A 27,176-nucleotide genomic window follows, 5' to 3' on the forward strand; every position below is an offset into this window, starting at 1 on the left:
CCCCACTCCGATCAAACTCCCCCAAGGGACGCGCTACGCGTAGATTATCACCTCGACTTCTCCGGGTTAAACAGGAAAAAAGATGCCCAGGTATGCCATTCCAGCTTCTGCTTTAGAAATCCATTCAACTTTTGATTGTTTCGAATCGTTTTAACAACTTCACAGAGAGATCATCACAATCCAAGCCGGCCAGTGCGGCAACAACGGTACGAAACCCACGATCGAGACCCCTCTCCCCCAGCAGACAACCTAGCCCATTCACGCCGTTTCCGGGCAGCATACTGACGGATATTTCTGCAGTCGGGAGTCAATTCTGGCAACAGCTATGCCTTGAGCATGGGATAAGTCAAGATGGAAATCTGGAGGAGTTTGCGACAGAAGGCGGCGATCGCAAGGATGTCTTCTTCTACCAGGTGTGTAGGCTGCAGTGTCCCTGAATCGGGAACATTTCGCAGCAGTCACTAATGGGTTGTTTTCTAGAGTGATGATACGCGATACATTCCCCGAGCAATCCTACTAGACTTAGAACCAAGGGTAGGATACCCATCTGTGGAGGAGCTTTGCGGACAACGAGCTGAAACGTTTTTGATAGGTTTTGCACGGCATTCAATCTGGCCCATACAAGAACATCTACAACCCGGAAAACTTCTTTATCGGGCAACAGGGTATTGGTGCTGGAAATAACTGGGGTGCTGGATATGCCGCTGGAGAGGTCGTCCAGGAGGAGGTATTCGACATGATTGATCGGGAAGCGGATGGGAGTGACTCTCTAGAGGTAAGGCGCCGCGACAGGACTACACCAGATCCGTCAACCCGAGACACAGAAAATTTAATTTGACATTGAGATAGGGTTTCATGTTTCTACACTCGATCGCAGGAGGAACTGGTTCTGGACTGGGGAGCTTCATCCTAGAGCGCATGAACGACCGATTCCCAAAGAAATTAATCCAAACATACTCCGTCTTCCCCGATACACAGGCTGCAGATGTCGTGGTCAACCCGTATAACAGTCTCCTCGCCATGCGACGACTGACGCAGAATGCCGACTCTGTTGTAAGACTATATTATCTTCGGTTGCTGCGTGTGCTAAATTGCTTCTCAGGTTGTATTGGATAACGCTGCACTCTCACGAATCGTCGCCGACAGATTGCACGTGCAAGAACCCTCGTTCCAACAGACCAACCAACTCGTATGTTCAGTCCATATGCAGCCGTTGAAGACCCGTGCTAACATTTTAGGTGTCTACTGTTATGTCCGCTTCCACAACCCCCCTCAGATACCCAGGCTATATGCACAATGACCTTGTCGGGATCATCGCCTCTCTCATCCCTACGCCACGCAGCCACTTCCTACTTACCTCATACACGCCATTTACAGGAGATAATATCGACCAAGCCAAGACAGTCCGGAAAACAACAGTCCTAGATGTCATGCGTCGTCTTCTACAGCCAAAGAACCGAATGGTTTCGATCAACCCCAGCAAGTCCAGCTGCTATATCAGTATCCTTAACATCATCCAGGGAGAAGCGGACCCAACAGATGTGCATAAATCGCTACTACGTATCCGTGAGCGACGCCTGGCGTCTTTCATCCCCTGGGGTCCCGCTAGCATCCAGGTTGCTCTTACGAAGAAATCGCCATACATCCAGAACACACACCGAGTCAGTGGTCTAATGCTTGCGAACCACACATCGGTAGCCACATTGTTCAAACGAATCGTCCAACAATATGACCGCCTACGAAAACGCAACGCTTTCTTGGAACAATATAAGAAAGAGGCTCCATTCCAAGATGGTCTCGACGAATTCGACGAAGCCCGGGCTGTGGTGATGGATCTTGTTGGCGAATACGAAGCGGCAGAGAGGGAAAATTACCTAGACCCAGACGCGGGTAAGGAGGAGCTCGGAGTATGAGAGGCAACGCGTTTGCTTCTCTTTTGATGTTCACTTTGTTTTATCTTATGACCTGGCGTTTCCTGAGACGGAAAAGGCGTTTTCATTTTATTTTCTAACGTCAATGCGTGCCTGTTATGTTTAATTCTATATTTGGCGCGGAAATTACCTAGGTACCTGATTAGGGGGAAATGAAAAAAATTCGAAACTCATGTTGGTCAGTGTCGACTGTCCAGTAATCTTGCCAATAATATTGCGGTTGGTTACCTCGTCCCAAGATGGACTGTAGCTATTTTAATCCCAATTCGTTGCCGAAGCGCCAATCCATTGTTGCTTGTGATATCCTGTCCAATTGAAGGCGTAGTTGGGATAAAGTTGGTCGACCTCAAAGACGCGGCGCTTCGCCTCGACTTCGAGACCATGTTTCACTTTCAGACCCGTGGCGTTGCATCCCCTATCTCCAGAAAAAGAAACGACAACAATCGTGCAAGGTCCGGTGTTATAGCTTTTCAGTACATGCTACATTCTATTTTCATACTCCAAGTATCCGATATTTGTGACTTTATCCACCATTCCTTGCCTACGCATGCCAAAGACATAACTCGAATTAAGGGGAATTGGCATGAATCTTGCCATCTTGCAAAGTGCCAAGGGCCGTAGCAGGGGGAGGAACCAAGCTTGTTGCAGGAAATCATCCGCTGCAAGGAGTGGTGCAGGGAGCTCAAGAGTCTCGGTGGTAGTGGTAGGGGGGAGTCGTGGTACAGTTAATGTTTCCCCACACTCAACAACAACCAAAGACTGTTACCGTACCTCTCCCATGAGTTGTCAGTCAGTTAACCGCTCAGGAGTCGCCGTAGATAGTAAGACGTATAAGCGATGGGTCCGTGAATCTAGAAGTATTCACCCTGAGAATAATCTCTCAGACCGTGGAACTCGCAGGCTCGGCAGCGCTCATTGGCCCTTGGAAACAGAACACTGTTGAACGAGTCGCCCTTCTCGACATCTTGGTTGGCCATTGTGAGTTTAAACAGAACCTGGCTTTCGTGCATCTCGGCGGGGATGTGGAGATGGTGCAGGAAGGGAGTCGATCGCCAGAGGACTGCGACTCTGCGAGGTGGACGTGAGTGAGTGGTGCAAAGGGTGCAGCAATGCCAAAAATCGGGATTACCCGGTTAGGTCTAGTGCCATGTCCAAGTAGATAACCTCTGAAGAATTATCCATTATCTCCAAATAAGAAATGCTGCATGTTCCCAGTGGCGCTGAGAGTTGGAGTTCGACTAGTTAATTTCTACCAGGGTTCGTCTGCCCTTTCTGTTCCTGATTGCAGTACGAACTCCGAAGGACATCCGGCACTTATCGACCGCTCGCCGATCTCGTCGACGGAATTGGAGTTGGAGGCATGGAGCGATACGGTGTAGAACTCCCTAATCGAGGCCGCAACCTTCAATAATGCTATTGCTGGGAAACGGAAACCGGCTCAACTAGTCAGAGTCTGCAGCCAGCACAGACAACAGATGGCCCGATCTGCACGCTGTGCGTTGGACGTGGTGTGCGACCTCCGTCTCCCATCCGGTGCCCCCCCTTGTACTCGGCACCACGATGGGAAAAAGGTACTGTACAGCTGAGGTATCTGAGGAGGCCAATGTGACGCTCCGTGAGTCCATGACCCTTGAGTCTCTTATTCACTCAGCTGATGGCGCTTGAGAGTGAATTTCATAGCTAGGAGCCAACAGGCTCTCATGTGACTCCCCCAGCCAGGAGATTAAGATTCGATGGCCTCCTGCGCCCCAAGTCACCTGTTTCTCTCAGTAATCCTTTTTTTTTTTTTTCATATGGTAGCTGGGTTATTGCCTGGCTCCAGGCTTTGAGTTATTGCGGGGAGGGAGAGACCAGGTGCACATTGCACAGACATTGGCTTGGCTGCGACCTGAATACCTGGATTGGATTACTACTGGGGATACTATTGCGCGACTAGTAGAGAAGAAGCCGCAGGGTTGGTGCATTGCAGCGGTTGGGCTGCGAATTCGGTGCAGATGGCAACCGCAAACACGCAACCCGGCTCATCCAATTTCTCCGTATGCGCTCTAGGTTCTTGTGATATCGTCACTTGCGACATCATTCAGTCAGAAGTCGTGGTGGCAGCATGACGCCATAAAGTGCGTGGATAAGACACGTATGGACCACGACTCGAGGTATACTAAGGCACCACCACTCACTCGCAACTCTGTCGGTCAGTGAAAGAACTCGGGGCGTAACTTAGTAAGGTGGAAGAGTCGGCCTTCCAAGGTTGCCATCATTGTTACAACTTGCACTGCTAATCGGAATCCGGAATGCGAGAGTCTGGGTCAGTGATTAATAAAGCAGCGAATATTTCAGTACCGCCAGATGAAGCGTTCAGGCGAGTCCTGGAAGCTTCCAGTGCTCCACCAGGCGTGGTTGACCACGACTAGTGACTCCGTAGGCAGTAGGCTGTTTGACCAGTGGCTAATAATGTCAACTGCAACAGTGACCCGACTGCGGCGATCGCCTTTGACTCAGCCGGGCATCCATGAGGCGATTCCGTATAAATTGACTTTGCGCTGCTGTCGCCGCCACGCTGCCGTCCCTTCGCTTCCTTTTCCACTCTTTGTTCCAATTTGTGCTTCTTGGTTTGCGTCCCGGTTCCAGAACCTAGTCCACCCACGCCTTATATATACCGCCATCCTCCCTCTTCACCCATCACTGCGCCCCCGTCCTTATCTGCCCTCCTTATCTCCCTCGCCTCTCCCAGCTCGCTCTTGTGACCGACCTTCTACTCTTACCACGTCATCCTCACATCCTCACATCTGACGACCTTATAATCCCATTTATCTACTTATCTCGCTCATTCCCGGCATCGTTGAGCGGTTTCATTTCACACAACTCTACTAAATCCTTCACCAACCGCTCCGACAACCGACAGCGTCATCTCCGCACCGAGTCCCGACTTCGGCGTCGCCTCCTTATCCGCAGCCTTTCTCCTCCACCTCTCTCGCCACAACCACCCAGCATGGCTCCGCGCAAGCCTCGTTGCAATTTCAAGGAGTGCAAGGAAGCTGCCCAACGCATCGTTGGCGACTGCAGTTTCTGCAATGGCCACTTCTGCTCCAAGCACCGGATGCTGGAAGCTCACTCATGCACCGGCCTTGAGGACTGCAAGAAGGAATCCCATGCCCGGAATGCCGACAAACTCAACAATGAGCGGACTCAAGTCATTAAGGGGGTATAGATAGGGGGTCACCTCTCACTACCTTCCTACTTTCCACGGTCTATCGACCTGCGATCCGTTTTCGATCCTATTCTCGTTTTGAGCGATTTCGGATATGCCGGCGGCTGCGGCAAGGGATATACAGCATTCCCCGTTGGATGTGGATTTTTTTTTCTTTTCTGGTTCTGCTTTCTATTTGTCGTCGTTGAGCATCTTCACTTCTGGGTTGGGGCATACATTTCTCTATTTTCCTATTTTCCGCATCATACGCGTGGCGTTAGACTACTGTGGAGTTGACCTCTTTTGATTCCTTTCTTGTATAGTCTTGGGATTGCGATAGTCATTGACCTTTCAGTTGATGGCTACTTGATGGCAAGATATTATTCATCCATCCACTTGGAGCAGAATCTTGGTCCCATTTTTGGACTATCATCGTGTCCATTGGCGTGTCACATAGCCAAGCGGGTATAGGTACATATGCATACTTTTGAACCTATCATCTTTCCATATTCTAGGAGCAAAGTTGACGTCGAAGATGGTGTGTTTTCGGAACCAGTAAGCGTGCACAACGTAGCCGGGACCATCCTAGCAGGCCAAAGCTCAATCTGAGACCGAGCACCATTCCCATTCCCCAAATGAGCAGGTTCAGGGCAGAGCCAGCTAAGCTGAAGTCGAATTCCAAGTTGAAGCTGAAACGTAAATAGTAAAGTTGATCGTGCTTTAGCCGGGTCCAATCTTGGGCCTGTAAGTGAACAATAAGCATCATGCCCTTCGAGAAAATAGAAGTAAAGACATACATATCGTGGTGTTCGCTCAATCTGCTCAAGTACTTATTCAGTTCCTCGACCCGCTCCTTATGGGTCTTGATGCCCTCGCGCTTCAGTCGCTCTAGTACCTATCGGTGTATCAGCATGGATGTGTGTCGCCATATCCGGGAAATTGAAGATTGGAGAACGGCCTGACACTAGAAACAAAAGAAGGAACACGATACGGAAATAATATTTAAAAACATTGAACAAAAGTACATCTAAAAAGAAACGAAACGAAATACGGGAGGTGGGAAGTAGAGTAGAGTCAGTGCAACATACCCGCTTCTTCCTCATTTCCTCATGCCTCTTCTCGGCTTCCGTCTTCGCAGGCGCATGCGACTGCGACTGCGACTGCGGAGTCGAGGATCCATCACCCTCCTCCCCTTCTTCGCCCGGTAAAGCACCAGTAGTCGTAGAGGATCCCTCCTCCCCAGCAGCTGCAGCTGCAGCTTCGCTGCTCTTCTCTCCCTCCTTCTCGGCACCGCCCGCGCCAGCAGCGGTAGCGGCGGAAGAGCCCTTCTTGCTGCTCTTCTTCTTCTTTACCCGGCCGTCGCTGACTTTGGCGCCCTTGAGTTTGAGCTTCCCGCCGCCGCCGGCTGAGTATTCATCCATTGTAAATGGGCGATAGTCTGGTATTTGGTTCTTGAAGGTGACTTGTATGGTCTTAGTTAGGAGACGGAGGTGATTTGACGGAATGGGAGTGGCGGCGGTGCTGCTTTTATGGACATCACGTGACTTATACTTGCTGGGTTGAGGAGGCTTCTGTCTTGAGCTTTTAAAGGCTCAATTGTGGGCTTGATTTACTTATAGATAGGAAATTACAGACTTTTGCTTATGAGATATTTGTAACTTGGCCCGAAAATTTTGGGCTATGTCTGCATTAGGTAGGATTCTGGTTGTAGCACGGTTAGAGATTCATAGTCGAGTCCAATTAATGAAGAAGAATAAATTTACCATGGATGTATTCACTTCTATATATTTTTTCAGTCAATGGTGGTCCTGAATGTGCATAGACTCTCTTCACAGCTCCACAATCCCCCTACCAATCTACACAAAGCCACTTTATTGAAGACAAATCACATAAGTTCACCCACTCAGGTATTCACGTACCCAGAACAAAGCCATTGAGCAACCGTACAGTATAAGTAGCACTCCGGGGTATAAGCACCAGTGTGCCCCATCTTTGTATCCATCGAGCCGTCTTTAGTTTAAAGTAACGACATGGATCCAATCGAGTCAACCGAGCCTACTTACCAAACTGGTCAAATTGAGGTCGACCAGATAATGTCAGACCAAGATTCAAACGACGAAACAGAAGATATCAACCCAGCCACTATAATTGACATGAGCTACCGTCAAGCCCCAGAATCTTCATGGATTCCAGGGCAACAAGCAAGATACGAGTGCATAGCCTGTACACTCTGCAGCACAGGCTTAGACTGTCCAACAGCAAGACACCCCTTCAACGCAGAACTCCAAACAGGTCTGCGCTGCTATCAGTGCTCTGCGTGTTCACATTTGGAGTACAAGCCCACGGCGACTAACGGGCGCAGACTCACACAGAAACAACTAGAGGAGCTGGACACCCCGAAGCCGTACAAGAAGCCGCCTAAACGCTTTTACTCGGACGAGTTCACGTGGTACGTGGTTATCCCTCTTGAGGAGAAGTGTGACTCGTTGATTTTCAAGTACAGAGTTGCGCTTGCGGAAATGGAGAATGCCAAGGCGACAATATATACGGAGAAGCCGGATGATGAGCAGTGTGGGAGGGGGTTCGTTTTTGAAATTGGCATGAAGCAGTCCACGGACATAAAGATGGTGCTTGAGGAGGCGAGAGAGATCCTTAGGGATAGGTTGCGAAATAATATTAATGTTTGGGCGATGGAGGTTAGTATAGATGAGTGGAAATGAGTTTTTGGCTTCTGTTCTGAGCGTCTTTTGTCCATATTTGATATTTGTGGTTTAATGGGATTGTTGGAATCATAACCAACTATTGCCAGGGGAAACCAAAAGGCAGTAAGGACATCAAAATTAAATCTATATCATTCATTTAGCATTCTGGTATCTGTATATGCAGTTCCATTTCAACATTCCACATGAATGTACTTAGAAGTAAGCCAGCTAGTCAAACGGAATCGGGCGTAGGCTCGAGCTCCCACCCATCCGTTTTCGCATCTCAGCCCCAGCGGCTATAGTACTCGGTACCTTGATTCCACAACAGTCGCCGAACCAATCTGAATGCTGACTGTGGTCGTGGACATGCCCGTCTTCATGCTCGTGCGTATGTTCGCTTTCCTCTTCTCCAGCTGGGAGTTCGCCCATACCAGATTCAGCAGGAAGCAAACTGCCAAACAAAAAGTGCTGCATGATAGGAAGTTTCCCCATGACTTCCTTGATGAACATTTTCTTCATGCCGCTCTCGATCTTAGTCCAATTCTTCGCGCCCGAGATGTCATCCAGCATAGGACTATGCCACCGTAGACCTTTTACTGTCTTGACGCTATCCACCCATCGTACCTGGTCGAGATACAGATATCGATCACCCTCTTCATCAAGAATAGCGGTATTATGAATCGCCAGCGGTGTGACATATGGGTGTCCAACAAGCTGTGCTGCGCCAAACAAAAACGGCAAGAAGTGGTAATCATCTAATCCCCAGACGCCGTGGGACCCGGCGGGTTCGAGATAATACGTCGACTGGACATCACGCATAAGGCACATATACCGAACATAGACACGGAACACGATCGACTCAAAGTCCGGCTTTGAGAACAGACCTAGCTGTCGCAGACAGAGCAGCCACATCATGAAATTCAGTTCGTGCCCCGAGCCATAGTCCAGTCTGTCCCGCGACCCCAGCGAATGAATCAGGTATGTAGATATCTCGTTAATAGCGGGCTCGTTTTGTATTCCGAGAATGTCTCGATGCCATGCTGTGCTCTGAGTGGCAACGTCGTCAAACAGGTCGCGGAAGGCGGGGTTCCCAAATCGAGAACCGCCCTGATCGATACCTGGGTGCTTTTGGACGAGCTTGTCGATGTTGTCTATTACTGAGAGAATTTTGGAAATGTTGGCGGGGAGGTTGGCTTCGGCATCTGGTGCTGCGCGACCCCGCACGGAGTCAGAAAGACCGAAGATGAAGGCGAGGACAAGGGTGTAGGTGGGAGAGGAGATGAATGTTTCGTGGTCATTTTTAGAAAGGATTCGACGAACGGGGACAGAGTATTCGTGGGAGGATAGGTCTGGCGGGTTTGGGAGGGGAGGGGTGACGGGGGTTGGATCTCTAGAAGATTGGGACTTTGTTCTCGCTGCCCGGAGCTCCGATAGCTTTTGTGAGAGGTCAATCTTCGGCTTCGCGGATCTTTTTTGATCTTCGGCCATGTTGAGAAAGTTGAGTTGTTTTTTGTTGTAAGTTGACAGAAGCTGGCTGTGAATGCTATCGGGATGATGTCAAATCAGGCGAGACCAACGGTGGGACCCCAAAGCGGTTAGCGTCTTTATATAGTAAGAGGGTCCTCAAAGGCTTCAAGACCCCATAATTTCCGTTACAATTAACGAAGCTGGATACAGAGTAGTCTGTCATAAGAATGACCAATGTATTGGGATATCATGGCTGTCATCTCTATGCGCTAACATGCTGTAGTGACACAAAAGAGTGGGATCAACATCTAAATCTTCACTTTTTCTGATCCTTCATTTCTGCCCTCAGCTTCACCATATCCGCAATCCCCTTCCCAGTTTCAGTGCCCAGTTTCTCAAACCCATTGATGACGCCCTCCCGGTCACCCTGGCCCATTTCTTGGCTCATCTTAAACTTCCCCTGTAGGCGATCGATCGTAATCTCAATGCCGATAATGTTCTTCTTCAGAAGGTCGACGTGGTTAACCGGCGCATCGGATACTTTCCACGGTGAGGTATATCCCATAATTGAAGTTTCCGACTGGTTCGATAGTTCCTCAACTTGCTTCTGTAAATAGTTCGACGTCTCCTCAGACTTGGAGTCACAGTAGATTCGGATTTTTCCATATACCTGCGCAGCGGTATAGTTCCAGGTGGGAACGACCTTGCCAGTTGCGGGCTTGGTCTCAGTATAAAACTTTGGAGTCACATAGTGGTGATGTGGGCCATTAAAGAGGACCAGGACCTCGTCTGGGAGCTCAAGACTTGGATTGCCTTGCTCTTGTTGCGCCGCCAATGCCTCCATCAGCGCCTTTGCCTGCGGGTTCTGCTTTGCCATATGACCGCGTAGTATTCCATTCGAGAGGCTGCCATCCGTTGTCTCTGGAACATCTAGTATGAATGGGATATGGCTGCTTTGGAGAAGTGGGTATGAAGGCGATTTGATAGCGGTTGTGAAAATTCCCAGTGGGTTGTCGCGGATGAGTTGGTGGAGGATGGCGATTTGCCCCTCTGCGTGGACTGCTCGTAGGTACATTTTGAGCCCAGATCTGTTTTATGTAGCTTCACTTCTAGACGCTTGTTTGAGTTTTAAGATGAGCAAAGTTGGAAGTATTCGCGTCTGGTCCTCTTATAAAACGATGCGGGGAGTCATATAGCATGGATACCACAGGCGGGATTTGGATGCTTTTAATCGCTCCTTTGCCATTGGCAGAGAAAACCGACTCGTCGCCGAACTTCTCCAAATGGAATGGGGCCCTCTCAGTCAGTCATCGGTCCAGTCTCCGAGCCCCGCCCTGGAGGCAAGGGCACCAGAATCGGGTTTCGGGTCCGGAAAACACCAAGGTAGATCTCGCGGCATACCATTTCTGCTGGTAAAAAATATGTCGTCTGTCAGTGACTTAGTGGTGGGTTAGTAGCCCAAACTCAACGCCATTAACTACTCCCATGGCCCGTAATTCAAAGGCCTCCAATGTTGAAAACTGCGCGCTATCTGGTCATGTGACTCATGTGTTCGTTCTAGAGGCGATGGGCCCTTGAGTTCTTGACCGGTTCCATCCAATGGCTTTATCCTCATGAGCTGTATGGGTTGTCGATATCCGGCAGATTTCCCCACCCACTTCTCCCCATAAATCACCTGCTGGGATTATTATGTCTACTCGAAATTCCTATCTATCAGGCTCCACTTCTAAAGTGGGGAAAAAAAGAAGTACCAGTCAATACGGGCAGGCGTGTTTACCCTGCTTCAAGAACAAGTCCAAGTGTGTTAGGCAAAACAACGCTGATGGCTGCGAAAGATGTATTCGACTCAACAAGGAATGCTCCTCGGCGGAATCTCTTCGCAAGCGATCTACTCAGAAGCCTTCTGATGCGGCTGCAACAATCGCAAACCTCAAGGCCAAGGTTGACGATCTCAATACGCTCTTACATGAAGTCGTTGAGAATTCTGCTTCGCCCTCTGCCTTGCGCGAATTTCTTGAAGAGAGACAGAAGGGCGAAGATCTGCTGTATGAAACGAGGGAACTGCCGATATCTAACCGGACGACAACCACTTCAAGTGATTGGAAGTTATCTCCCGATCAAGAGCAAACACGCCTTTCTATCTTCCGAGAACGGATGCTGCCGTTTCTTGCGTTCGTGGATCTGCCTCCAGATTTGAGTGCACAGAAACTCTGTGAGGAGAAACCGCTATTATTCCAAGCCATTATGGCTGTCACCTCACTATCGGCCCAGGAGAAGCGGGTACGTGGAAACGAGCTGAAATATATTGTTACCCAAAAAACATGGGGAGGCATTGACACAAACTTGGATTTGCTACTTTGCGTATTGACATATCTCTGTTGGGGTTATGATACCTTTATCAATAAAGTCACCATCTCGAGTCCTTCTCGTCTCACGCAGATAGCAATGGCGGTAGCGTACGACCTTCGTGTGAATACATCGGGACCCATTGGGTCATATCTTTTCCCCAGCGAAGTAATGAGCGCAGGCCTAGGCCCGGGCCGTTCGAAAAGTCCTGAGGAGACAGCTCAAGAAAAACTAAAGAACAAGAGAGCTATCTTGGGATGTTTCTTTTTGAGTTCTTTGTGTGTTTTTACTCTTCCAATCATGATCTAGCAGAACACTAACCTTTTGCTTTTACCAATGTGTTTCAGGACGGCGTCTCATTATCGTCGAATGGAACCTATGCGCTGGACACCTCAGATGGAAGAGTATCTCGACACTTTAGGCAAAGCCAAGGAGTGCGTGACCGACGAACTGTTTTGCTTGCAGGTACGCCTCCAGGCTCTTGCTCAACAGGTCAACGAGGAAAAGGACCAGCGGCAATTGGAACGCTATCAGACGATTGCGAACTTGGCGCCCAGCAACTCAACTGAGCCTCTGCTGAATAGGTGGTATCTTGAGGCCCTGCAAAGGAAGATACATGAAATCACGGCTTTGATACCATCGCATCTCAAGTCTAATGGCAAGTTCTCGTGACTGGATTATTCCCAGTCCTGTGTTGACTAAGCCCACTAACAGGTGGTCTATACAGAAATACTCCTGTCGCAGCTCTATTATACCTCTCTTAGCATATACGAAACCATCCACCCAGTCAGTGCGGATGCCGAATACACCCCTTCATTCAACATATCATCTACCCTCGATGAACGGGATTGCCACTATCACACCCTACAGGCTACGCGATCCTTTTTTGATAACTTTTCCAGGTTTACTTCCTTGCATTGGGCCGGGTTTCCTTTCCATTTCTGGGCACAGTCGGTGCGGTGTACCGCCGTTTTAATAAGACTTTCACTCCCCGCAGATCACCGTGACGAAGTTAGTAATACAGTTGACGTGCTCACTGTAGTTGATTCAATTTCGGAAAGAATAAGAGGAGCTGCGGTTGAGATAGGGGAGACCTCCCCAGAAGACTTGTTTGGGAAACTCTATCGTGCCACAAGGGCATTGTACGCTTATATATCCGCCAAGTTGCAACCACCCCCAGAGCAGCAACAGACTTTGCCACCCTATACGGAAGCACCCTATACGGAAGCACCCGTCTGGAACGATGGATTTAATCCGGGTTCCATTGATGCGACGCAGATGTTGATGATGCAGTGGTTTGGCTTTAACGATCCCACTACTAGTGCGGCCATGTCGTTCAGTAGTCCGGCTTTATACTATACCTACATGCCCGACATGTAATCTTTAATGAATAAATGGATGCAATATATATCCAATTGGCATGGGCGCTCGACTGATGTCGATTTCCATTTTGGGAAGTTGCGAGAAGTGGGGCTGACTGAAGAAATTCCACGGGGGTTCCACGGTTGAGCGGCCTAAGCTCCGTCTATAAGGCGTATAAATCAAGTACATCGTGGAAAGTTCAACTCAAAAGTCTTCAACCATTCCAACTTAAAGCAACTTTACTCTTCATCTTTGTGCTCGAAATGGCACCCTCAAATGTTCACCACCCCTCAACAAACGCCCTGCACGCCGACGACTACTTAAATTTGGTGACGGATGTTGCGCCCCCAATCCACTTATCTACAACTTTCAGATTCCCCAGAGAACCTGAGAACCTGATTCCATCTGAGGATCCTGTGGTGCGTGCCGAATTTCTGTCCTACTGAGAGCTCTGTGTTGACAATGCTACAGGAAGAGTTTGACGGAAAGAACTACGTCTATTCCCGAGAATTCGCGCCCAATGCCACACGATTCGAAGCTGTGCTTTCGTCGCTGCTAAAGGGTCATGCCGTGAGCTACACCACTGGTCTAGCTGCGCTGCATGCTGCACTTATCTTATTGAACCCTCGACACGTCTCTGTAGGAGAGGGGTACCATGGCACCCATGAGGTCATCTCGGTTATATCCCGTCTATCAGGTCTAGAAAAGCTTCCCCTCGACTGTTCTGCGGAAAGCCTAGGAGAAGGCGACGTGATCATTCTCGAAACCCCAGTGAATCCACTGGGAACTGCATTCAGCATCAAGGAATTTGCTGAGAAGGCCCATTCAAAAGGAGCATATCTCATTGTCGATAGCACCTTTGCGCCCCCGTCGCTGCAGGACCCCTTCCTGTGGGGTGCTGATATTGTGATGCATTCGGGATCTAAGTACTTCGGTGGCCACAGTGATCTGTTATGTGGGGTGCTTGCGGTGAAGAGAAAGGATTGGCAGAAGAAGCTTATAGAGGACCGGTTGGCCCTAGGGAATGTCATGGGTAACATGGAGAGCTGGCTTGCTCTTCGTAGCTTACGAACCCTCGATGTCCGAGTGCAGCGAGCCAGCGAGAGCTCGGGGAAGTTGGTTGGGTGGCTACGCAAGGCTCTGACTGCGGCTACACCGAAGCCCAACAGTGAGGAACATCTTGTACAGACCGTTCTGCAGAAGATTCACCATGCCAGTCTTCAGGACGAGCCTTGGCTACGGGAGCAGATGCCCAATGGCTTTGGCCCAGTCTTCTCGATTGTCTTGCAGAGTGAAGATTTCGCTCGGGTTTTACCAAGTAAATTGGCTTTGTTTCAGCATGCGACAAGCCTGGGTGGTGTTGAATCCCTTATCGAGTGGCGCGCATTGTCGGATTCTCGGGTGGATAGAAAGTTGTTGAGGGTTAGTGTTGGATTGGAAAGCTGGGAAGACTTAAAGAACGATTTGCTTCAAGGATTCAAGTCGCTCGTGGAGAAGCGAGACCAATAATCTTAGGATAGTTGATATATATCTCGAAACCACAATCTATCCTAGTTTCAGGGCCGCCAGAGTGCAATATTGTCACCACTTCTTTTTGCTAGCACATGGGGGCTGCCTGGATGACTCGCTTCAAACCATCTGAGGTCGCTATGGCCAAGCTAAGCTGCAAGAGCTGCAACTTTGTTGAGTAAGTGGTGTTTCAGTGTATGCGGGGTCCCAGCCTGGAATCTTTAGCGGTGGAGATATTTCGCCCCAGCTAACAGTAGAGGAGTTGAGATCTATTGTTCACAGTGGCCCCATTCTTGTCCTCGGCTATCTTGCCCTGTAATCCCATTTTGCAAGTTTGCCTAGACACCTTCACCGTATCTCGTGCATACCTGTATGGTGCTTACCCCGCCTTCAAACCCCAGCACCAATCCGGGTTGAATCTTCAGGTAGAAAATTCCCAGCGGCTTCGTCGAAATGGCATTCTACATATGTAAGAAGGGTATAAATAAACATTTCCACGGGTGGCATAGATGCATTATGGACGGCGCATTTGAGATTCCCTGTGCTGTCCGCTACCACAGATGCGCATCAGCCTTGGGGAAAGGTCGCAGCGTAAGATTCTGCCATCTGCTCAAGGAGGGATGCAACACTGATCTCTCTGATCCACCCGTGGTTGTTGCTCACTCTGATGCGGCACCTGAGGAACAAGCCTTCAAAGGAGACGTGGTACATTGACCGCCTTCCTAGAAAGCAGCCCGTCTGGCAGAAACGGGTCGATCTCACGGGCAGCAGTGGAACTAAGCCCGAAGTAGTTGGTCACAAGCGTCGTGCAGTGGCGCGTGATTGTCGCTGGCTGAAGGAAGAGAACCTTCAAGGGCCCGCCGAGGAGTTCATTGAAAGCCAGGGAGCAATTCTTCGTCTCAAATATTCAACCTGAAGCTGGGCGCCTCTCGTTTCATTTCTGCTACTCGGCGCAATCTCCCTTGAGAATGAATGCAATCAACAGTGCTTAGCAACTGTCGCGGTCAAATCTCCACCACGAAAGCTGGGGTACTTCATCCGCTACCCACCTTTTCTCCTAGAACTCTGCGCATCAGCGGTGGAAGCCCCTGCTCTCCCGCGAGCACGCCATCATGGACCAGTCTGATCTCAATACACAACACACAAGGGAGGTCGGTGCTTACCCTCCCACGCAGCGATCTTCACCCCTCCATCCCCATTTCAACGCACCAACATATTCTGACTCACCGCATCAGGCGACCATGCCTCGCCAGGAACCCCCACAGCCTGTCGACGAAGTAACTCCGATAGTCAGCCACAACAGCTCGCAACGGCGACGGTATAACTCTACCGAGAATGTCCTGAGAGGCTCCGATGCGGGGCCTGGTAAATTCCCGACACGCCAGGGCTCCAGGGCTCAAAGCCGACAAAACTCTGGACTGGCGGGTTCCGATGAAGCCAAAGCGCCCTGGTACTCTCGGATTGCGGACAGATACGGTAGTTTAGAGCTGGAGAATAAAGGGAGCGTTGCTCGCGATCATCTTGCTTTAGGTGCGTCGAGCCCTTTTTTTTTTGACTGTTCATTCGACTTGCCTTCCCTGGCCATTCCCATGACACCTGGACGTGTTAACAATGAACTTATTTGTAGAACGAACATTCCTCGCGTGGTTGCGAACTTCGCTAGCATTTGCGTCCATTGGGATCGCAGTGACGCAACTCTTTCGCCTGAGTAATAGTTCAACACAAAGCCAAAACAGTGTAGAGATTACATCCGAGAGTGTATCCTCACTACTACCACCTGACTACAATGGTCACGCAATCATAAGGATATCAGACACCTCTGAGCGGCTTCGCAGTTTAGGAAAGCCATTAGGCACAACTTTCCTTGGGGTCGCGATACTTATTCTCTTAGTCGGCTTCCATCGCTACTTTGAGAGCCAGTACTGGATTATCAGAGGCAAGTTCCCGGCCAGTCGCGGCAGTATCGCCCTTATAGCTTTTGTAGCTGGCGCTTTGATTGTATCAGCGCTGGCTGTCATCATCGCTATTTCTCCTGGCGCTGTTGAGAATTAAACAGTGAGCCATGGGACACTGTCAGTGCTACTGCACAATTACTTGTGATACGTCTTTACTGTGCTAGAAGGTTTCGACTCTGAGCTCTATCATCTTTCGGAAGAATTAAGATTAGTTCAGGACTCGAGGTACGCCATTTCCTGTTTTCTTTTTCTGTTTTGTTTTCTTGCTTGCGTTTTGAGCCATTGTACGATTACCATCTCGGAATTTGTTGACGGGAAGGGATTGACTCCACTTTATGTGCATAGTTATAGGGAGCCTGGAGTGAAGGTAGGGGCTCTGATGTTATAGGCCATATATAGCATATACTACGTAGGTAGCTGGACTCCGTATCAGTACTTCTGAATAAACAATGTAACCTAGAAAACCCCAGCGGATATCGTAGATGACAGGCCCGAGTATCAGAAAATTCGAGCTGAAAGCCAACGGTTAATCTGAGTTAACGTCTCCAACACGTGCAACCTTGACCAAAGTCTCAGCTGAATCTGCTGAGGTATCAAACTCTACCACCACTCTTAATACGATACAAAGGGAGGCCTGAAAGAACGAGTGACTCGCCTCAGGAACCATTCCAACAGATACCCTTGTCAATATCATCGAACGAACGGGATTCATATTGGAACGAGCCAGTGTTTCACTCAGCTAAGTAAGCTGGTAGTCGGGCAACGAACTTCGATGGTGAGACAAATGCCTCCCAAACCATGGTTGAGATGTTGACGCCTGTGGTACTCGGTAGCGCCGAACCACAAACTGCTTAGCTCGATGAGATCTGACATCATGATCCATGATCTCAAGGAGAGAAGGAACGCGAATGGTTGACTCGAGACGTCCTGGTGGGGATCGATCTGAGCCCGTTCATCGAGTCTTCTGGAACTTGATTATTCCCGTTGGGAGCTGAACCATGGTTCGCGGGTTCCTCTCGGATTACAGTGTACGAAGTACGGTAAGTAAATATTTTCTCCGCAGACCGCGCGAGAGAAGCAAGGGCGTTGAATAAGATCTGGGTTTTACGGTTATTATTAGTATTACACTGCAGGGAGACTGTGACTATGTGCCGTTCTTGCGCAGGGGTAGGGGGTTCAGAGGACGGAGTTGACTTGCGGTGGCTGCTGAGGAGGGGGGGAAGGGGGTGAATGGCGCAAGATTTATTATGAATAAATCTTGTTCGATATGGGCCTGATTCAGTCTCCCCTTGCAGCGTGCGTTTGACGACGATGACGGATGTAAAGAATTTTCAGGCCGGCCTGATTCTCAATAGGGCAGAGAACGGTTAGGGTTGGGCAGGACAAGGAATGGGTGCTGAACTGTTGATAACTGAGCACTTGCAATTCAAACCAGGCCTCGCCCGAGCACAGCGGGCTCTTGCGTCGTTGCATCACGAGGAAATCGTTTAAACATGATTACCACAGTAACGGTGCCAGGTCAGCAAGATGTGCCACAAGATATTCAACCAATTGCACAGAGGGAAGGCTTTGCTGTCCCTGCAGCTGATCAAGTCGCGCAGCCAAGACCCTGGAGGATTCTGAAGTAAAGCGCAGATGCTCTGAGGTTGCAATTTAGTCAATCCGAAAAAGGCAATAGCTGGATCGCCCGACCAAGGTCGTTTCGGTATCTCGGATGGTTGCAGGAAGGAAGTGACACTAAGCTTGGCAGGGATGGGATGCAGCGCCTATCTCCATAACCCATGGGCGAGCAAGGCCGCAAGGGAGATTCAGCACTCTCCTGTCAGCGGTCAGCCTCCAGGAGACAAATAATCAAGCCCCAGGGGTTTGGTTGGTGCCATTATCGAGTCCAAGCTTTTTGGCCAACATGCTGTCGTTCGTGAGATAAGCCTGAGTCGAATCCTGCGGTATTCACTCCACCACGAACCGCTACCGGTAATCAATTGGATGGAGTTTTATCCGGAGGATTGCAGTCACTTGCGGCCGCAATCGCCACTGCATAATAACGTTGAAACGCACTGATATGGCCTGCATGATCAAGTGGCCAATAGATTTGTAGAAAGGCGATTCGTGATCTCGCAGGGTCAGTTTAGTTTGGCCCGGGCGCTTTCAAAACTGCAAGCCGGTGCCAACTGTCAGTTGCGAATGACAACGCCAAAGGAAAAGTCCGAAGATAAGTTCCACCCGTCCAGGTGCAGAGCCTTGGCCGGGACCTTGACCGGGAAAGGGTTCCATTTGCGATGGGTCAGACTCGAGAGTGAGAGACTGAACTCGGACTTCCACGAAGACTGCGAGGAGGTGGCTGAGATTTCCTCCAATTCCATCAATTGATTTCTCAAAGTCAAAACCACGTGGGCAGGTCGCACCGACCGGGTCCGAAGCCTTCAATCTGATTACTACAGTGAAGTTCATTGAGGACAGGTACCGTCAAGAATACACACCTGAGGATTGAGAACAAGGGGAGGCCCCATCGTCAGCCATGATACACCCTCGCCCGGTCACCCCACAGGCACAGGCACTCCTTGACACAAGTTACAACTATTAATATCTGTTTCAACGTGAGAATTGGTTGATCTCTACTGCTCCGGATTTAGCCCTCTCCTTTCTTCGTCTGCATCAACGTCAGCTTGGGCGCCCATCACGGAGTTGACTCCTGCCGATCAAGCAGATGAAGCCATGCTGGCTGTTGCTTTTGCCAGCGGGGCGTCATCAGAGAGACTGCCACTCTGAGAGTTCACCTCAGCGCTAAGAAATTAAAGGTGGAGCTGGCCCTTCTCCACCAGACCAAGCGAGATTTCGACTCCGCTGCCGGGCGGCGTGATTGGCCTGTGTCTCAGGTACGCCCGCTCAGTGTGCTGATGCCTGGCGTTTTTCTCCGGATTCAAAGACAATGGAAGTCAACCGAGAGCCAAAACAGCTAATCATCCGCAGTCACAATCTCAAATTGGTCGTCGTCGGAGCCACTGTGGACGAACCGTCATGCAATTCTTCACACCAGTCTGGCTTGGCTCGCTCGTCAAGTCTTGCTATCCCTGCGAGGTCCGGTTCTGTTATTTCGATAGACCGCCCCCATTGGACAGGTAACATCCATGTCTTGAATCTCCCATTGTTCAATATCCAAATACGGATTCGACGTCCTTCAAGTCCACGCTCCATATCACATTGTATTATTATCCTCTCCAACCTCAATGTGGTGGCGAGTCTCCATAGTCATGACGTCCATACTCCATACTGTTTCCAAACACCACAAGCAGGTCCAGGCCCAGAGAGGCGGGAAGTGTGGCTCAATAATATCGCCCAGTATACCCTCCATATCCTCGGGGTGGTGAAGGAAGTTCAGCTGTCCAATTCACTTTCCCCGTAAACAAATACAAACTAGTGCTTAGCAGCAGACTTTAAACATGAACGATGGCGATAACAAGGCCAAGCCAGGCGCCGTACAAGCCGGTACAAGGCGCATCCTGGATAGTTCATTTCTCGTCATTTCCCGGCGGCTCTGACTGGCGGAGCGCCGATCGAAATAGAGCTGATGATACCGCTTGTACTGGAGCGTAAGAATGAGGGCCAATCAGTCATGTTGCCCATACGATGGTTGCTCCCGCGCTGTAAACTTAGTGTAAACTTAGGGAAACGACCAGAGTCCACGGCCTCAGGCACTCCACCACCTCCATTCTTCTGTCTCCAACACCTCGATTGAGCCTTTCCTCTCCTTCCTTCAACCTCATCCTCCATCCTCTATCCTCCCCTCTTCCTCCCCTCCCTTTCTCTCCCTTCCTTTACTTCGATTGTGCTTCGCTTTTGTCGCTTTCTTTATTAGCCTCCGTTTTCAACGACGCCGCCCAGTCTATATTCTTCGCCGTCGTGGCCCGTTTCCGTGGCCGTCCACTCCTTAATACCGTCCCTGCTTGTCAAATTTCAATACATTCTCTCTCGCCCTCGCTCTATTCGCCGTATGACTCGATAGGTTTACTCGAATTATCGAGATAGCTGGCGCCTTTTTTTTTACTGCTTTTCACTTCTCCCCTCGGATCTAGAGAATTTTGCCGTCGTTGCGGTCGGTGTTTACCCTAGAGCACCCGTACTTGGTTCAAGGGAAACCGATGTTATTTCTGCGAATTTAAAGACCTCCAGACGAACTTGGGCTTTCCAGTCACTGGAGGGGAAGTCACGTTGGTCTGGAGGTCCTACGTTTGGATCACTACCAACCACCAGGGATCGCTACCCGCCAGCAGATACCGATTGATCTAGAAATCAGCACCTCGAGGTCGGCGCTGTTTGGGTGTTTTGGTACGAAACTACCTTGAATAATGGCGTCTATTTCTCTACCTCTGCAACCCCAGCCCGCCTCATCGCTACCCCATTACTTCGATTCGGCTGATCGAACCCCTAACCTACACCGGCGCAATCAAACTATGTCTACACCTCTCCCTAATCCACCATTCGTTTTTCCGGCACGAGAACCAGATGACACGCACAACCAAGATTCAGTGACCATGAGAAGCGACCGACCTGCCCTTCCCGCATTCTCGTTCAACCCGGGATCGATGGGATCGAACCAGGCGCCGGCGCCGGCGCCAGCCCCTTCCTCGAATCGAATGAGTGGACACCGTCGGCAATACAGTGAGTTTGTTGGTGGTGAACAGATGGTTACTCCTGGAGATTCCGCTGCTGGCCAGGTGAGCGAGGAGGCTTCAACGGCACCGGCAAAGTTACCCCCGCCTGGACCTGGTTTCAGTGGAGGGAACCGCCGTCGACACGCTCACAGGCGCTCGGCGGCTATCTCAAGCGTTGATCTAACGGCTATTTCCAATGCTCTTGATCTGAAACCTTCTACCGAAAGCGCACCCTCTACTCCGGCAGATTTAATACGAGAGCGTAGGCCTTCTCATGACCCGACTCGACCCATGTCACATTCAGCGACAACCCTTTCCCGACTTACTCCCCCAGCCTCGCCCCAAATAGTGGTAGACGGGATGTGCTCAAGTTCTCCAAAGCCAACTGAGCGACGACCTTCGAATCCGCTCCTTTCCACCGAAGTCCTGCCCGATGTTCCCGAAACCGAAGATGCGGTACAGCCTGCCGTCTCTGCTGAGGAGAGCGAAACTGTGATGCCTTTTCCTAAAGCTGATTCTCCGTCTGGTCCCCAAAAGTCCAGACCTAGGCCAAGAACCGCAGACGCGTCTTTGATGCTCGAACTGACTGGAAACGGCATTACAGATAGCTCGCCGTCTACAAAACGACCAAACTCTGCGGCAGGGCATTCCCGTTCTCACAAGAGCATGTCCTCTGGCTTCCTCACTACAGCCTTGAGGAAGAGTCACATTGAGGATGATGGGGATGGACCTAGGCAGTTTTCTGATGATGATTCCGATGTCAATGGAGACGACGTTGATGAGCTATCGGGTTCTCCATCTTCCGTTTCGAAAAGAAATACCAAGGCCAAGAAGAGGCAAAAGAAGGTTCGGTCTTGGGCTGGTTCTCTTTTGATTAGGAATAAAGGAAAGCATCAGGACACGGGGAAGGACAACACGGAGAAGTCGTCGAAGCCTGTACGCCCTCCTGCGCTCACTAGGACAAACTCAGATTTCGGTTCCGGCTTGGATGTGGAATTTGACGACGATAATATCGTCGTTCTTCGGACACCCACCAACCCCACGCATCCAGAAACCCAACACGATCCTGACGAGATTGAGTCATGGGCATCTTTGGAGGATGCATGGAAACCAAGGAGCTTTTACGAGCAAACTACCGCCCCCAATACTACTGCAAGTCCTGTGATTGACTTGGACGCAGCTTTGGGACCGTTTAATACGCCCGATATGCGTACCAGTAATGCTCCGGAAAGTGGCTTTTCAGCAGCAACCAAGCGAATGTACAGCGGTGGGCGAAGGGGAGAGTTTATTGGCCCAGAGATGCGGTACCATCGACGAGCTGAAAGTGCTCCAGAAATGCCTCCGTTTGATCGCGCATTCCTTGGAGGCCACCGATTCCCGACCACCTCATCCCTGGAGAATCCAGACGTCTTCTATGAAGAGGAAGAAGATGCTTTCCTTGCAGCCACTAGTGAATCCGGTAAAGACAACGATGAACCCCCACAAGATCCAGCCACTCGTACAGAACCCAAGGACAACAAGTCAGAAGACAGCGTGGGGAGCTCCGATACTTTGACCCGACAACCCACGGATGTGTCTGTTGGCGAAGACAGTACCGGTCTTGGGATCCAGAAAGCTGCTGCTGCAAATGATGCAACACCCACTCCTGGTGCATCTCCGTCTTCCCAGGAACTCTCCAAGCCCGTCGAGCAACGTTTCTACACTGGCCAAAACCAGAAGTTATCGACGCCATTTTCCCTGCGCCCGAAAACCCCGATCGAAACATTCCGGCCTGAGGAATGGCAAAGCAGGATACGGGCCCCTCCCAGTCCTGAGATTTCTCCTCGATTCTTACCTGCCGACCATCGGCCCGTGACCTCGCCCACTGAACTTTCCGCAATTCCTCCTTTCTCCCTTCATGGGGGTTGCTCTCTGCCAAATTCATCCTTTCCATCGCCTGACTTTACTGTCTCGTCGGAGCCTCCGCGCTCAATCACCACATCGTCGACAACCGACCCATTTCCCCATGCGTCTGTGGAGGATGTGCCTTCACTGACTAGTAGCGCATCTACGATGACGAATACGTTCAATCGTTTTTCTGCATCATTTTTCCCTCGCCCTCGCATGTCGACAGACCGCGCAGCATCATTTTCTGCTGCCGTTCACCGTCGCTCCAGTCAACCTAGCTCCAAGAGATCGAGCCTTGCGAGTCTCTCTAAACTTGTCGTCGGCCCGCACGCCGAGAGGAGTAAACTGAGTCACGAGGAGAAGCCACCAGGCGACGAGCCTGAGAAGGCTAAGAAAAAAGGCCGTCGAATCAGCCGCCTGATGCATTTCTGGAGAATGAAGGACAAAGAAAAGCAGAATGAACGAACTGTTCAAAATTAGCTGCGGTCACGATGAAATGCTGTTTCGGAAAACAATCGACACCTGTGTACATAGTATCCCGATTATGATTTCTTTTCGACATGGCCCTGATGGTGCCATACCTCGAACCCTACTACTTTCTCCCTGTTACTTGTTTCCCTTCTCTTCTCTACTTTCCCTCTCGCTCCCTTCTTTTCTTTCTTATTTTCTCTTCCAATCGGTCCACCTTCTGTTGTTGGGATACCTGACGAATCTCTTTTTCTTGGTATGTTATTTCAAGCGTAAGGGTATGATACTTCTTTATTGTTCTTGTCTCTCACTATGGCCGGTTGCACTATGTGATAAACCATCTGCTACAATTGTTGTTTCTCTCTGTCTTTTGAGCTCATTTCTCTTCCTACAATCCTTTTGTTTAATCGTCTTTCTCTACTCTCATTTGCAAACTTCTTGAGCCGGTTTTCATCGGCAGTGACTGCATCGGAACCTGGTGTCTTCCTAGGTCCGCTTGGAGGTGAATTAGTTAGCTTGAAGTTAGGATTGGCCATGGGCCATTTACAAGACAATAAACTCCACATTCTATGTCTTGAATGAAGTGCATAAGTCGTAATTACAACGAACCCAAGTCAATGTAGTCGATAAGCATGGTGGAAGCTGAAGATATTGAACACATCGCACTCGCCGGCTCGGTTTATCCGCACTCACTGAACCCAATGCACACAGCCCTCTGTCCTCAATAGCAAAGCAAACAGGGGTATAAAAGACCTGGGAAAATCGAGTGCAATGGAGGAATGACACTGTCTTCCAACTTCATAATAAAAGAACAAAAAAAAAATCGACGACTATGTCGATAGGAGTATTCCAAAGATTAAAGAGTAGGGTATTTTGCGTGGCCCACGGCCATCTCTGGTAAAAGGCAAGAAATGGATTCTGAGCTAGGCCCACACACCCGTCACCAGGACAATTCCTTTTTACCCTTTATATACCAGTGCAGACGGCTTTGGTTCGATTCTCGCCCAACGCACTCGCTGCTTTCTTCTTTTCCATCGCCCCTCCACCATTGAAATAATTCATTGGGGTTTTCTGCATGATTTAATCTATACGGTATCGGTTTGATCTCGGTCCATTTTATTTTTTATCTTTTTCTCTCCTGATCTGTACAGACGAGGATCATTTCCAATAAGTTGTCTGTTATATTTCGCCATATATATATAAAGGATCAACCGAGAAGATCCAACACCTTGCTCGGAGACGGACAGATAATAAATAGCCTAGTCAAACTTTTCATGACATATATGGCCAAGATCCAACAATATATATAAACAAGCACAAGAAATGGCACCACCAAAGTCAAACAGCAGCCGAAAACACGCCAAGGACGATGGCAAGAGATCAGAGAAGAAACCTCTTCCTCGCCGCCAAGTTCAAGGCCAAAATCGACCACAGAGACAGCAAAATGACACCGGTGCTGAAAGTCAAACGGAAAATCAGATTGACATATCTGATTCAATTCCGATAGCTCTTCAACAGCTTCTCTTGAATGTATTCAAGTCTGCTTTGCTCTCATCGCCAAATTTATCCTCAGAATCCCAAGATCCAGCTACAGAGGAGCCCCTAGATATTAAAGCCTTGATCCAGACCATCAAGGGGCACCTGTATAATCGGGACTTTGATTCTGCCTTTGCGGATGCTGATGAAGGGTTGCTCAGGGCCTATGCCTTGAGATGGAGTGCAGCGAGGGCGTTGGGCTACGCGGGGTTGTTTAAGTCCATGTTCAGGGTATTGATGGAGAAAGAAGCTAGGAATTCTGGTAAGGGCTCTGCGCTTCAACCAACGCACGTGGTTTGTATCGGTGGTGGTGCAGGTGCCGAGCTTGTTGCGCTTTCAGCTGCGTGGAGGGATTTGATGGACGAGGGTACTATACCTGGGTCCCAGAAGGGACTATCAGATGCACTTGAAGCCGTGTCTCTAAGTGACGGGCAGGACGACCAAGGGGATGAGTCCACAGGAAAGCCTGAACAATCACAAACACCCTCTCCCTCGTCTTCCAGTCTCTCAATAACAGCCGTCGACATCGCCGACTGGTCTGCCGTCGTGAGACGCCTATCCTCCACCATCCTATCACCCTCGGTTCCAAGCTCAAAGTCATATCCGTCCCCTCTTTTTGCAAACGTCCAACAACAGGATACGACTACCGACGCTAAACTCAATGTCGACTTCAAACGCCTCGACGTATTATCATTATCGGACGCAGAGTTAGCCTCGCTATTCCACACCACTCAACAATTTTCATCGACCCGCACCAACATGGTCACCCTAATGTTCACGCTAAACGAACTCTTTTCTACATCCATGCCCAAGGCAACAGCATTCCTGCTCAAAATCACTGACCTCCTGCAGCCGGGAACGCTCCTGTTAGTTGTCGATAGCCCTGGCAGTTACTCGACTCTGAAGCTCAGTAAGGGAGGCAGCGCAGGAGCGCAGGAGCGGCAATATCCAATGAAGTTCTTGCTTGATCATGCGCTGCTTTCGGTTGCGAAGGGGAGCTGGGAAAGGGTTTACTCGCAGGATTCAAGATGGTGGAGGAGGGATGCGGCTAGGTTGTGGTATGATGTTGGAGAGGGTGCTGGGTTGGAGGATATGAGGTTCCAGGTCCATGTTTATCGGAGGCTGTGATGGTATATACATATATATATGATAAAAAACGAGGCCTGGGTCTATTTACTATGAAAGTGATATCTACCGGCCCACAATCTTTTCCAAGTACAGTATATCCCCAGCTCCCACGCTGCTATTCTCAACCTCCTCATCCCAAGGCAAAACATGTACCCATACCTCCTCCGCGGTCGGCTTGTCGTCAGCCCTTTGCAACACGTCCCATCCCCCCTTGCCCTTCAACCCTGCAATTCTCTCCCCCGAAGTAACAACCGCAAGCCTCTCCTGATCCAGCGGAAACTCCTTCACATCCACCTCAACCTGTTTCATCGAGCGATGCTCAACGAGCTCAAACATGCGGGCGAAAAATTTCTCGACAAATACTTCGTGGGCCTCGTCATTGAGCTCCTGTGACGGAAAACCCGTTATTAGGAGGATGTCGGATGGGGCGTTGGATGCTTTGTAGAAGGCATGCATTTGCGGCGATCCGGGACCCGGGTTCGTATATGATGCGCAGAACTCGACAATTTCAGCGAGGAGCTGCGTGAAGGGCTGCGAGGTAGAGGTTACTCCGTCCTTGAGTGCGAAAAGCCAGAATTTTGTGAATGGGGCCATGGTTGTATTAGCTCTATCAAGGATGCCAGGAACTAGATTGGTCGTTGACGGGATGGAGGTGGTTGTACTCGGTATGGACGGAAGAGGAGGAAGTCTACCTAATATCCAGTCTGCAGGAGGGTACTTGCCTAACATAATACTCTTGTAGACCGCGAGCTCCGTGGGCTGACGTGAGGATCCATATTCCTTGGCTTCTTCCTTGATCCCCTATAGCGTTTAGTGGTTACCCGTGGGATGCGGATGCTGACAATTGCTTAGTGTGTATACACTGGTGTACGTACGCTCCGGCTATTAGTAGTGAACAGAAGCGAGTGATAATGTGGGCTCAAAATTAGCCCATTCTGTAGTTTGGATGTCGAGTCATGGAATTGCCGGCTACTCGGGGCTTGTAGAGCGAGCAGGGAATTAGTTTGCAAATTTCGCTGTAGAGAGGAAAGGTGGTATGCTATTGC

General features: G+C 49.8%; 12 protein-coding genes across 12 annotated transcripts; 9 read left to right on the forward strand and 3 right to left on the reverse strand.

Annotated features, from left to right (window-relative positions):
• The first annotated feature begins 26 nt into the window (after positions 1 to 26).
• Positions 27 to 2,102, forward strand: ASPVEDRAFT_36208 (gamma-tubulin mipA). Its single transcript, XM_040811159.1, has 8 exons — positions 27 to 90; positions 166 to 206; positions 301 to 413; positions 481 to 534; positions 593 to 775; positions 850 to 1,053; positions 1,103 to 1,189; positions 1,239 to 2,102. Exons 1-8 carry the CDS (start codon positions 83 to 85, stop codon positions 1,911 to 1,913), a joined length of 1,365 nt encoding a protein of 454 aa, XP_040662584.1. The 5' UTR covers positions 27 to 82; the 3' UTR covers positions 1,914 to 2,102.
• Positions 2,103 to 4,920: 2,818 nt separating this feature from the next.
• ASPVEDRAFT_120326 (uncharacterized protein) lies at positions 4,921 to 5,139 on the forward strand (the record flags this gene model as incomplete). The annotated part of the gene is made up of 1 exon (XM_040805787.1): positions 4,921 to 5,139. The coding sequence occupies one exon, from the start codon at positions 4,921 to 4,923 to the stop codon at positions 5,137 to 5,139; it is 219 nt and encodes a 72-aa protein (XP_040662585.1).
• Positions 5,140 to 5,838: 699 nt separating this feature from the next.
• ASPVEDRAFT_48929 (uncharacterized protein) lies at positions 5,839 to 6,539 on the reverse strand (the record flags this gene model as incomplete). Its single annotated transcript, XM_040814098.1, has 3 exons — positions 5,839 to 5,860; positions 5,916 to 6,013; positions 6,207 to 6,539. 3 exons carry the CDS (start codon positions 6,537 to 6,539, stop codon positions 5,839 to 5,841), a joined length of 453 nt encoding a protein of 150 aa, XP_040662586.1.
• A 609-nt stretch (positions 6,540 to 7,148) lies between these two features.
• Positions 7,149 to 7,838, forward strand: ASPVEDRAFT_78571 (uncharacterized protein; the record flags this gene model as incomplete). The annotated part of the gene is made up of 1 exon (XM_040816568.1): positions 7,149 to 7,838. One exon carries the CDS (start codon positions 7,149 to 7,151, stop codon positions 7,836 to 7,838), a length of 690 nt encoding a protein of 229 aa, XP_040662587.1.
• Positions 7,839 to 8,048: 210 nt separating this feature from the next.
• ASPVEDRAFT_48930 (uncharacterized protein) lies at positions 8,049 to 10,362 on the reverse strand (the record flags this gene model as incomplete). The annotated part of the gene is made up of 2 exons (XM_040814099.1): positions 8,049 to 9,350; positions 9,643 to 10,362. The coding sequence occupies 2 exons, from the start codon at positions 10,360 to 10,362 to the stop codon at positions 8,049 to 8,051; spliced, it is 2,022 nt and encodes a 673-aa protein (XP_040662588.1).
• Positions 10,363 to 10,976: 614 nt separating this feature from the next.
• ASPVEDRAFT_119114 (Zn(II)2Cys6 transcription factor domain-containing protein) lies at positions 10,977 to 13,013 on the forward strand (the record flags this gene model as incomplete). The annotated part of the gene is made up of 3 exons (XM_040805670.1): positions 10,977 to 11,911; positions 11,981 to 12,295; positions 12,398 to 13,013. The coding sequence occupies 3 exons, from the start codon at positions 10,977 to 10,979 to the stop codon at positions 13,011 to 13,013; spliced, it is 1,866 nt and encodes a 621-aa protein (XP_040662589.1).
• Positions 13,014 to 13,258: 245 nt separating this feature from the next.
• ASPVEDRAFT_122147 (putative transsulfuration enzyme family protein) lies at positions 13,259 to 14,504 on the forward strand (the record flags this gene model as incomplete). The annotated part of the gene is made up of 2 exons (XM_040805954.1): positions 13,259 to 13,414; positions 13,467 to 14,504. The coding sequence occupies 2 exons, from the start codon at positions 13,259 to 13,261 to the stop codon at positions 14,502 to 14,504; spliced, it is 1,194 nt and encodes a 397-aa protein (XP_040662590.1).
• Positions 14,505 to 15,745: 1,241 nt separating this feature from the next.
• ASPVEDRAFT_48933 (uncharacterized protein) lies at positions 15,746 to 16,556 on the forward strand (the record flags this gene model as incomplete). The annotated part of the gene is made up of 2 exons (XM_040814100.1): positions 15,746 to 15,980; positions 16,132 to 16,556. 2 exons carry the CDS (start codon positions 15,746 to 15,748, stop codon positions 16,554 to 16,556), a joined length of 660 nt encoding a protein of 219 aa, XP_040662591.1.
• A 2,593-nt stretch (positions 16,557 to 19,149) lies between these two features.
• Positions 19,150 to 19,946, forward strand: ASPVEDRAFT_255384 (uncharacterized protein). Its single transcript, XM_040809789.1, has one exon. The coding sequence runs from the start codon at positions 19,389 to 19,391 to the stop codon at positions 19,860 to 19,862; it is 474 nt and encodes a 157-aa protein (XP_040662592.1). The 5' UTR covers positions 19,150 to 19,388; the 3' UTR covers positions 19,863 to 19,946.
• A 964-nt stretch (positions 19,947 to 20,910) lies between these two features.
• ASPVEDRAFT_120363 (putative cell wall proline rich protein) lies at positions 20,911 to 23,478 on the forward strand (the record flags this gene model as incomplete). Its single annotated transcript, XM_040805791.1, has 1 exon — positions 20,911 to 23,478. One exon carries the CDS (start codon positions 20,911 to 20,913, stop codon positions 23,476 to 23,478), a length of 2,568 nt encoding a protein of 855 aa, XP_040662593.1.
• A 1,034-nt stretch (positions 23,479 to 24,512) lies between these two features.
• On the forward strand, positions 24,513 to 26,460 carry ASPVEDRAFT_36219 (25S rRNA (uracil2843-N3)-methyltransferase). The gene has a single exon (XM_040811161.1). It carries the CDS (start codon positions 24,790 to 24,792, stop codon positions 26,128 to 26,130), a length of 1,341 nt encoding a protein of 446 aa, XP_040662594.1. The 5' UTR covers positions 24,513 to 24,789; the 3' UTR covers positions 26,131 to 26,460.
• On the reverse strand, positions 26,162 to 27,022 carry ASPVEDRAFT_256537 (uncharacterized protein). The gene has a single exon (XM_040809802.1). It carries the CDS (start codon positions 26,857 to 26,859, stop codon positions 26,194 to 26,196), a length of 666 nt encoding a protein of 221 aa, XP_040662595.1. The 5' UTR covers positions 26,860 to 27,022; the 3' UTR covers positions 26,162 to 26,193.
• Between the last annotated feature and the right edge of the window lie 154 nt (positions 27,023 to 27,176).

The sequence above is a fragment of the Aspergillus versicolor genome, assembly GCF_001890125.1.
Source record: "Aspergillus versicolor CBS 583.65 unplaced genomic scaffold ASPVEscaffold_1, whole genome shotgun sequence".
Classification (NCBI taxonomy): Eukaryota; Fungi; Ascomycota; class Eurotiomycetes; order Eurotiales; family Aspergillaceae; genus Aspergillus; species Aspergillus versicolor.